This window comes from Pleurodeles waltl, chromosome 4_1, assembly GCF_031143425.1.
Source record: "Pleurodeles waltl isolate 20211129_DDA chromosome 4_1, aPleWal1.hap1.20221129, whole genome shotgun sequence".
Classification (NCBI taxonomy): Eukaryota; Metazoa; Chordata; class Amphibia; order Caudata; family Salamandridae; genus Pleurodeles; species Pleurodeles waltl.
In genome coordinates, this window is record NC_090442.1 from 829,791,601 (window position 1) to 829,803,177 (window position 11,577).

Below are 11,577 nucleotides of genomic sequence, written 5' to 3' on the forward strand. Positions count from 1 at the left end.
TTAACAAAAAAATATATATATACCCATTTCAATTATTTATTATTACCAGTGAAACCAATATAACATCTCAACATTCACAAATATACATTTCTGACATTCAAAAACAAAACAAAAACAAATCAGTGACCAATATAGCCACCTTTCTTTGCAAGGACACTCAAAAGCCTGCCATCCATGGATTCTGTCAGTGGTTTGATCTGTTCACCATCAACATTGCGTGCAGCAGCAACCACAGCCTCCCAGACACTGTTCAGAGAGGTGTACTGTTTTCCCTCCTTGTAAATCTCACATTTGATGATGGACCACAGGTTCTCAATGGGTTCAGATCAGGTGAACAAGGAGGCCATGTCATTAGATTTCCTTCTTTTATACCCTTTCTTGCCAGCCACGCTGTGGAGTACTTGGACGCGTGTGATGGAGCATTGTCCTGCATGAAAATCATGTTTTTCTTGAAGGATGCAGACTTCTTCCTGTACCACTGCTTGAAGAAGGTGTCTTCCAGGAACTGGCAGTAGGACTGGGAGTTGAGCTTGACTCCATCCTCAACCCGAAATAGGCCCCACAAGCTCATCTTTGATGATACCAGCCCAAACCAGTACTCCACCTCCACCTTGCTGGCGTCTGAGTCGGACTGGAGCTCTCTGCCCTTTACCAATCCAGCCACGGGCCCATCCATCTGGCCCATCAAGACTCACTCTCATTTCATCAGTCCATAAAACCTTAGAAAAATCAGTCTTGAGATATTTATTGGCCCAGTCTTGACGTTTCAGCTTGTGTGTCTTGTTCAGTGGTGGTCGTCTTTCAGCCTTTCTTACCTTGGCCATGTCTCTGAGTATTGCACACCTTGTGCTTTTGGGCACTCCAGTGATGTTGCAGCTCTGAAATATGGCCAAACTGGTGGCAAGTGGCATCGTGGCAGCTGCACGCTTGACTTTTCTCAGTTCATGGGCAGTTATTTTGCGCCTTGGTTTTTCCACACGCTTCTTGCGACCCTGTTGACTATTTTGAATGAAACGCTTGATTGTTCGATGATCACGCTTCAGAAGCTTTGCAATTTTAAGAGTGCTGCATCCCTCTGCAAGATATCTCACTATTTTTGACTTTTCTGAGCCTGTCAAGTCCTTCTTTTGACCCATTTTGCCAAAGGAAAGGAAGTTGCCTAATAATTATGCACACCTGATATAGGGTGTTGATGTCATTAGACCACACCCCTTCTCATTACAGAGATGCACATCACCTAATGTGCTTAATTGGTAGTAGGCTTTCGAGCCTATACAGCTTGGAGTAAGACAACATGCATAAAGAGGATGATGTGGTCAAAATACTCATTTGCCTAATAATTCTGCACTCCCTGTATTCCAGTACTGCAGCCCACATACAACTCTGTTAGTGCACCTCAACCCTAACCTGCAGCATCCCATTATTCGAATACCAGGAATTACACAGCGCTCGGTTTATCATTCCTCACCTGCTGCCTTTCTGTTATTCCAGCACTGGGCCAGGACACAGCTCTGTCTATACCCCCAATCCTGACCTGAAGCACCCCAATATTATTGTATTGGGGTTCACATACAACTCTGCCAATGCACCTCCTCCTGTTCTGTAGTGCCCCCTAATGTTCCATACTCTGACTTCTGTTTGAGGATGTGGGGAGCCAATTAAATGTATTCTTAGCTGCCATCTTTATTTGGGAGGGTCAGTTTCACCTACCTCACTCCCTTCTTTCCTTTACTATGTTTACTCTCAATGTTTTCTTTCTCCCGCACTTTTCTGTTTTCAGCTCTTAAAATCCACACATCAACAGTATCACTTTTTCTTTCAACTGTTTATTTCTACTCCTTTCCCTTTTTTAATTTCCCTCTTCCTCTTGCTACCTCCTCTTTCAAACTCGCAAAAACTTGGTTATTTCTTTCCTTGTTTCGTTCCTCTCTTTTTTCTTCATCAGGTGTTCAAATAATAGTTCACTATTTTTTTTTCTTCCCTTCATTCTTTCTTTGTCTTTTTTTATTTGCTCTTCCCTTTAACTCGGTATGCATCAGTTCATTTTTTTTTTTTTACATCTTTCTTCCTTTCTCTGGTGTTTTTCTCATCTTTATCTATCGATTCATGTTTTACTATAAATCCCTCGTTTTCCTCTATGTGTGTGGAAGCCACAAAATACTTGTTGGGACCCAAAGTGTAAAAGTGATTTTCCCAGTCTGTGGGAAATGTGTCAGTACCTACATGTCCTGGTTCTTTTGCTGCTTGTTTCTCTTACAATCTACCCTTTCTCTCTGATGTTATTTTTTTCTCTTTCTTTTCACACTTCTTTCATTATTTTTTCATCTTTATCTTTTGTTCGCTAGTTCCCTTCCCTTTTTTCTTTTGTCTCACATATTTGCTTTATTTTATTTTTTTGGTTGTGCTTTTATTTTCTCATTCTTTCTTTCTTTTATTCTTTGTAACCCCTTCTCTTTCTTCCTTTTGTCTGTTGTATTCCTTTTGTTTCTCTTTTTCTGCCCCATTCGCTCTCTCTCCTAAGGCCTAGTTATAAATGGAGCAACAGGTGCAGTGGCACTGGAGCAGAGATCTATGGAACTCACGGATCTCTAATTACTTCTCTATTTTCCTACTGAAATTGTAGTCAACCATTTTCCTTTCTTACTCTAGGGCCCATGACACCTTTACTATGCCACTTATCTTCTCCATCTTTACTCCCGTCGCCCTCTTCCCTTTCACCCTCCAATTCGTTGTAAATTATATTTTTGTTATGGTGCTTTGAGCATTACACTCTAATGGCAATAGTTTATTTCTGATAAAGGTTTATATTATAATTGTATATGTTTTAAGAGAGAAAAAAGAAGGTAAATGGAAGTGTTTTCATTAAATACTGGGCCACTGGAATTATATGGCAGGAAAAGACAAAATTGTGAGATAGGTTTCACCAATTTATGTGGCAAGAAAAGTCCAGTTATGAACTTAGAAAGACAATAGCTCCAGCTCAAGAAAATGTGAGTCTTATTGCATTGCAAATGCTTGTTAATAATTATTATTCACCCCTAAAGCAGGTCCTAAATGCCTGTATGGCCATTAAAAAGAGGAGCTTGTACATTTTATGTTTTACATGTTTTGGGAGTGAAAGGAATCTCCAAATTCATTTTTCACTGTGGGAAGGCTGGCTTTCCCATAGGAAACCACTGGGTTGCATTATAACACCTTAAAATGCTTAACTTCAGTTTGGGAGTATCTTGAAAAATTATTCAAGGATTAATTTTATTAGTAGTGTGAAATTTAATTTAATGGTCAAGCCTGCTCTTATACTACTATATTGAGAATGACACTTTTAGAAATTTGGCATTTTCTAGCCGCCAGAGCCAAATGTGCCTTTATGCCAGTGTTCAATGTCACCCAGGATCTAAGCGGCTCCTTGATTAGGTGTGAAGTTGCTCCCAGAGCAGAGACAAAGGGTGAGAGTTTGACCTTCCCCTGACAGGATGGCCATCTAGGCTGTGCCCAGGAACTTATTTAACTTCAATGGATGTCCACCTTGTCACAGGCAGATGTAACTCATACCTGGGCCTGATTCCTCCATTGTTCTGCTAGCCAGCCAGGCACCAATCCCAGTGGCAGATGAGCTATCCCAAGAACCTGCTTTGATGTTCACAGGCAAGAGTTTGCTAATTTCCCTGGCCACTGGGCATAAAGGTGGCACCCCTGTACCTTTTTCAGAACACTACTGCACCTGTGGAAGACAGAAGAAGGTTTGCACTTGATATGACTTGTGAGGAGAACCCTAAGGGCTGGGTCGGCTCCGACTTGTACCCAGGGGTCAGCTGGATGACCTATTGTTAAGCTCCATGGACACAAATACTGCAATAAGTCCACCTTCCTGAAGAGCCCAGCTGACCAGTTCCAACTGGAACTGCCCTGGACCCTGCTGATGACTTCTGTTGAAGTGAGTCCTGTCCCCCAAGTGCTGGTCCTGAGATTCTGAAACCTTCAGCTTGTGTTAGAGTGCACTCCTCCTTCCCAAACTGCAAAAGCTTGGACTTAGAAACTTTTTGCCAACATTTCCTCTGAAGAATCGACATCAGATCAGGACCATCTTCAAGCTAAAGCCATTGACATTTATGCGCTGGTCAGATCCAACTTGCTGGTTTGTCCTACCGAAGGAGATCTGAAGTCCAAAACTATTTCTAAGTCCAAAATGTACAGGGCTTCACCGGAGGGAATAGCGATCAACAGAGACCTTCTTGGGCATGAACGTCATACTTTGTATGCTCAGAGCTTTCCCGCAACCGTTGGCAATTGCACCGGAACCCTACCGTCATCGAACCCCCAACTCGGGCCCAGTTTGCCCGATCTATGACTCATCGACAATCACCTCTTCTCCAGAAACATTTCTAAGGCTGAATGTAACTCTTTGACCCAGACCTACCTAGGCCTTGTATCCAATTTGCGCTCCATTGCAGTCAGCCTCAATCTTTACCTTTGGCCCGGTCTAGTACGACCAGTTGCCTACTGCTGGCATTTTGTGATTTTTGGGGCTAACATTTACGTTAAACTTTAAAAATTCATACCGCTGGTCCCCCTTATGGGATTTTTGTTGTTGTGGTGTCATTTTGATCATTGAAACAGTCCCTATTTTCATAAATTGGAATGGGATTTTTATTGTGTTCTCATTTTATAATTGTTTTGTTACTTCTAAAAGCTTTACACATTTTCTTAAATTAAACCTGTCTGCTCTGTGTCATAGCTACCAAGGGCTGAGCTCAGATTTAAATTACTAAAACCTTTACTGGACCTAACAAAAATAATGATATTACTACTCAGCCACCCCAATTAATAACTCATTTTATCATACCTAAAATGACCTAGACCTTACATTTATGCCACTTTGATATCAGTATACATTTATTTAGTCTGGGCGTCAAACTAGTTTTGGAAAGAGGGAATTTATTTGATGTGGATTCACTGAAATGACAGTGGCAGTTTATTATTTCAGCCCGATACACCAGTCTCTCAATAGTCTACTGATTTGCGGTTCAGTGGTGTTGACACTTTTGTCTATCCTCCCCTTGGAGAAAGAGTTTCCTATCCGCACAGCTGAATATTATTTTGTGATAACCATACAGTCTTGCACATAGCTGCTTATGAGCTTACATTATGCTTAAGGACCTTAGGGGCAAGAAGATCTTTGCACGTACATAATAAACTGGTGGCTTCCTACTCAAATGCTACAATGGTAGCACAAAAGGGGGTGGGAGGCAGATGTATTCAGACAGTCTCTACAAACAAAGATACTATCCAGAACGGACATAGTCCTGAGCAGTCTGTAACTATTATTTCTCCACATCTGAGCTTGTTGTGAAGACAAGCTGACCCTGCACCTAAGCTTATTATGGGTTATTTTTCAGAGAATCTGAAGGATAAAGCTTATTAACACCCCAAACCATGACAACTGCTAAACCTACTAGTGGAATATGCACTAATGGAATTACCAAGCTCGAAAACATGATCCCTGTAGCAAGTTCTTTGTTTATACACGTGTTCACGTTACCAGACGTTCCAGCTGCATTCAAAGAAAATATGAAGGAAACAGACCCCTTTGGAAGTATGGCCAATAAAAAGTCTGCCAACTATGACACAGGTAATCGTGGAAGTAGTTTTTCTGATTCTGCAGATTCTGCTTTTTCTAAATGCATGGCGACTCAGCTTATGCTCTTCTCATAAGAGAGAGAAGATGTTATAATACCAGTTAATAAGGATGCATCACAAAGGATTTTGAGCTCTATTTTATCACTACTTGAGAATAAAAAAGCTGGGTCAAGTCATGATTCAACCATATTGATGCACGTTTTGTGTGTTGTGAACTGTCAACTGCTGCAACTGAACATATACTGCAAACTGCTAAACCCCTGTAACATTCAGAGCAGAAAATGGCAGTCCTTCTGCAAGGGGTAGAGTGTCAACTACACCATAAACGAGATCAACAATGTCAGTCCACTCTTACTGTATTACAGAATAGACAACTGTGGAAAGGAGTTGACAACAGACATGATAAGCCATCAACATGATGTGTTGCACATTCATGTTAATATTGGTGGGGAGGGCTTCCCTTCAGAGAACTCAGACATGCCAAAGAGACTCAATATTTTGTTGATGAAAGGAGAACACCCAATTAAAACACAAATGCCCACAGTAAAACAGGATTCCACCATGGAGTCAGGAATTAACTAAAAATTGAAATAACAATGTTGATGATCTCTGGTGCAGCAGTGATGTACTTATAAACCCAGAGAGAGACAGATTACACTGAAAGAACCTCAAGTGACTAAACAAGAAGGTACAATATACAGGGATCACGATGGGAACAGCTATTCTGTACTCCGTTACGAATGTATTTAAAGAGCCCTAAACCGATTTCAATAAGGATGTGGCATCGGAAACCACCAATACACATCAGAAAAAACTACAGCTGTATCCTATTTTCACCAAGGAAATTGCATCTTTTGGAAGCAATGCCCTACAAATTATGAAACCAAACAAACACAAATGCGGTACGGAATGTGGAACCAATCAAACATTCACCCCCAGCCACAAATCTGGGTTTAATCCATCAATTCTTTTACCCACCACCCCAGTTTGGACACAGCCATATGGAAATCAGTTTTGACCCTGTTACCCATGGGAACTGTCCAGCCCTAACTGCCAGGCAAGGTGCTCCCTGGACCAGAAACAAGCATCCTTAGATCAGTTTCAGGGTTTAACCCTTCATCAACCAGGCTAGCTTGAACTCAGCGGCATAGTGAGCCCAGGATCCACCTCTGGGCATAATCGGCGCACTTAGGGCAACAAAAGCAAACAAACAAAAATGACGGATAGAATGTGTAACCAATCAAACATTCACCCCATTCACAGATCTGGGTTTAATCCATCTATTTTGCTCACCATGCCACCCCAGTTTGGACCAAGCCCTATGCAAATCAGTCTTGATCCTGTTCCCCATGGGAACAGTCCAGCCCGAACTGCCAGACCAGGTCCTCCCTGGACTGGAAACAAGCATCTTGGGACTGGTTTCAGGGTATCACCCTTCATCAGCCAGGCTAGCTTGAATCCAGTGGGGTTAATTGCTCTTCTCCTGCTTCATCCCTGTGTGTGTTAATATATTTCAGTGCTATGCATGTAACTTTCTACAATGTAGGTACTTGTCAGGCTTAGTCGTACGTCTACATGACTGATACCACCCTATCGACACAAGCTACAATGTATGATGGCAGTTATTTCCCCAACGGACGTTACTGTCTCATAAAATGCGATAAACTACGTTTTAAAAAAATTCACACCGATCAAAATACAACCTTCGTAGAATTAAGTTAATTTCTACAACAAAAGGTCTCGCCTCATTGAATGACATTCCAAAATATCGATTCCACGCCATGAGTTCAAATTGTTTTAAAGGAGAATAGCATTCCAACGTCAGGTCATTCCGAAAAAAAAAGACTTTGAAAGTTATACGAACGCATACTGCAAGACTATATCATCGTTCATCTTCCTTTGCAAACACTACAAATTTGGAGGTTGCGCGTGAATTCTGAACGCTCGCTGCAACTGGGCACCGAAACATAGCACACGTCAGAGGAAACCTTCTGCTTTTCCCGGGCACTGCAAAGGTTGCCCAAAACACCTACAACATCTAGCTCGCTCGTTCAACAACGTTCATCCTACTGTCTCCTTTGAGCGATAAACTCGAAGCACGCGCGCTGTCATTGATAGGAGGGTTGGAGTTACCTTTCCAGTTGTTGGGGTCGCCATGTTGTTAAGTGTTTACGATGACGTCTCACTTCAATCACATGCACCACACGCTCCGCCCTGGAGCCGTTAAAGTGAATGAGGTCGGAGCTGAGCATTAAGAAGGTGCCATTTGAAGGTCAGGCAAAACGCATTTTTTTTTCTAAATATTGCCTACCGGCCACCGTAATAACTAGCGACTCCTTCAATCTTGTTCTGTCACTGTCATACGGCTGCACCCGACAACTGTTGGACAGCCAGATTGAGAGGGTGATTCGTTCCCTATAATTATGGTTTATTTTTAACGGTTAGTAAACTGTCCACTTGTCCCCTACCTAATCCAGCCGTTCGTCAATCTTTACCTTGGTTACCTTGAATGTCTCAAAACAACAAATCCCATCGCCGAACATATTCTGGGAGTCGTCTTGGAGTGGGGGCGTACGGGGGCTTGTACTCTTAATGCTTAAAGTGATTTGTGATTCCAGAATTGGCGGTACCCCCGCTAATCCCAGAGCAATGTTTTGAAGATCAAAGTGCTCATTGGTTGTTGGGTCTGCACATGGCCTTTGTATTATCTTTAAAACTGCCTAGAGATGTCTTGCATAGGTGGCGAGAGTTGTGTAGTATGGAGCGGGCAGAATTATTCGGGCCAAAAGTTGATGAGTTGACCTGAGCAATACAATTTGATCTAGACTGTGATCACAGCCGAGCCTGGCCGTGTCGGTCGTTTTGTTACAAGTTTATGGTACGGGAAAGTAATTGGTTCTGTACCATGGCCGTTCCACGATCGGTGGCGTAGGAGCCTGAGCCTTCTAGTTCCCCGTATGTTTGAGCTAGTGTCTGGAAAGCTGAGAGTGAAACAGCGGATATACTGTTGGTGCGTGGTCTGCAGTGAGTGCTGAGAGATAATGACAGGTAGTAGGGGGATGGAGCCCTAGTTACCTGGGTTTACTTGCTGTTGCTTTAACATAAGAGCCTAGTATGAAATAAAAAACTTAGCTCCTAGCAAAGCAGTTGTAAACACTTGCATCAATACCCGGCATTTTGATTCTACAGGTAGACTGCGGTTGGTGAGATTTTGTGATGTTTGGCTCAAGTCCAGGATTGCGGTTTTAGAGATGACACGCTGTGGAATTCGCCACTGGCAGCCAAGCTAGCACGTGTCTGGTCGGACAGGTTCTGCTGGCTGCTGATTGTTTCTGTACCCCAGGAATGTAGCAGGAAGTGGGAGTTTGGGGCCCACAGGACCAGTCCAATCCATTTTCAGTCTCCCCCGCCCAATCTGATGCCCTCATACTAACTGGCTTTCAAAATATGCTCACAAGTTTTCTTTAGAATTTTTTTCAACCTCCATTTTCAGGAAAAAGTGACTTCGGGCCGCATGAGTTGCTTTGCAAAGTAACTTGTCTGTAATCCTGCTAGTAAGTTCGAGAGCGCAAGCTCTTTGACATGTAAGTATTGTGGGTTTTTAAATACCCCCACCTCACGCCCATCACTTGAACTCGCTTGTGGCTTGCCTTTCAAAAACCCCTTGATGTCTTTGGTGATTGCTTTACATTTGTCTCGCCTTGGGTCGGTTTTGTTACTGCTTTGCAGACTGACCCTGTTATATGGATAATTGCACGATTGCTGATATACTTCAGCTTGGGTGAACTATCTTTTTTCTTTTGTCTCTCCCATCCGTGCTCCATGGCACTCACAGCATCAACAGCACAAACTCCATCTGCAATATTGGAGCACTGGTCACATTGTTCACACTGTAACCTAATCAGAGTCATTTCTTTTGGCTCCCCCCCTTCATCCTCCATAGCTTTCCCAAAAACACTTGTAGTTGACAGATGCTTTACAAAAAAACACAGAAATTTGCAACGGCTCACCCGGCACAGCAGGAGAGGCGATACTACAATATTCACTGCACTCGTTAAAGTCACCTCATAATGCTTTGCAAGCACCCTTTTTCAAAATACTTTTGCCCATAACTTAGCCTGTGGTGGTCCTATGACAATGGGTACACCACAAAAACGTTCAGCATGGCACACACTTTCTGTTTAGGTCATCTATGGGACCACACACTAGGTTAGTGAACCTTAAAATAATAACTGTTCCCACCATTCAGTCCCTTTTTAAGCTTTCTTATGGCTTGAGCTTTTGTTTTATAGGCTGGAATAGTGTGTTTTAAAGGCCTTAGTACTGCAGTAGGCCTGCTACGCCTGAAAACGTGTAAGGGACCCTTCTAGAGGCTAAATATAGGTTTGCACTATACTACTTGATGCCATTCTATTTTCATGTGGTTGTGCTCTAGGGGCTAATTATATGGTTACATGAACATGTTTCTTACAAATGATATTTTTATTGTGGTGTCCTCTAGGGGCTGTTCTGAGCATTACATTAAATATACTACAATATTTGCTGCACTCAGGCTTCCCTCTTTGCAGAGCATTCTTTTACAAAACATTTTTGCTCATAACACAGCCTGTGTTGATCCTAGGATATCGGGACAACCTTCAAAACTCTCACCACAACCTGCTCTTTCTAGCTGGATCATCTTTGGGTCCACACCCTAGGTTAGTGGGGACCCCAAAATAATAACTCCTCCTTCCATTCAGTCTCTGTTTAACCTCTTATGGCTGGAACTTTTGTTTTACATCTGAAGTAGTTTGTGTTTTAAGGGTCTTGTTAGTAATATTTAGTTTTGGGAATTGTGTTAGCCAACCAGCAACTATGATGGTGGGATGGTGAAAGTGGTATTCTATTGGAATTTGCATGGCAGATTTAAATTAGGATGCTAAACAGCAACTTTTTTCCATTTTCGCTTCAGATAGAGGAAGAAGGTACATGGAAGTGCTTTAGTTATATGTAGGGCCACTGGAATTATGTGGCAGGAAAATACCAAATTATGAGGCAGGCTTGACCAATTTATGTGGCAAGAAAAGTCCAGTGATGAATTTACAATGCCAATAGCTCTAACTTCAGCAAATGGGAGACCCATTTCTTTGCAAATGCTTGTTTTTTTTCTATGTTTGATTAGATAGCCCCTGGCGCTGCACCTCCAGAGAGGAAGCAGTGCGCAACTATGGGAAAGCTGTCTTTGGCCACTTCGCAAGTTTTCTGTACTTAGCTTGCATCGGACAGAACAGAAGCACAAATTCAAAGTGTACCATCAGTTCAAGCACTGGGATGGCTTTCTCATGGCCACATCTTTTCCCTCACCATGCTAACACAATTGAAGTAGCAAACCCATACCGACCTTTAAAGAGTAAAGAGAGGTAAGCGAATCTAATAAACACTAGTTTCTGAATCTGCTAAATAGGTTAGCATTAAATCATGCATCTGGTGGCATGTTTAACTTAATTAGGCTAAACAAAGGGGGGAGAAGGAGGGTTAAAGGGGAGGGTCTATTATCCTTGAAGCGTCAGTCAACGTTTTTAGAGACCCAACCCAGAGGGGAAAAACTTCCACAGATTTTGTTTTTGTTTTGTTAGAAAAACCCTTATCCACCTGGGTTACCCCATGGTGGCATGCTTCATCATTGGGTTTCTTCCCGTTCTGCTGCAGAACGAGGCGTGCTGCGACCAACGGAATACACCCCCTCTGGATGATATTACTAGTTAAATATGTCTCACAGGGGGTAAACTCTGAAACATGTAGACCATTAAGGAGGACAGGTACATAATATACCCACCCTCCTGACACCCCTTTCTAATCATACCACCCCTGTGAGACATATTAAACTAGAAATATTATCCAGAGGGGGGGTATTTTTAATTTACCAAGACCCCACCACTCCTATCCTTTTCTAGCATCCGC

At 42.4% G+C, this 11,577-nt stretch overlaps 1 protein-coding gene across 2 annotated transcripts in view; it reads right to left on the bottom strand.

Moving 5' to 3' along the window:
* The window catches only part of TBC1D15 (TBC1 domain family member 15), a 439,633-nt gene extending 431,773 nt beyond the window's left edge, over positions 1-7,860 (bottom strand). For both annotated transcript variants that reach the window (XM_069229563.1, XM_069229562.1), the window contains exon 1: positions 7,771-7,860. In XM_069229563.1, coding sequence (XP_069085664.1) covers positions 7,771-7,794 — 24 coding nt within the window. In that variant the 5' untranslated portion in view covers positions 7,795-7,860. The remainder of the gene's footprint in view (positions 1-7,770) is intronic.
* Positions 7,861-11,577: the final 3,717 nt, after the last annotated feature.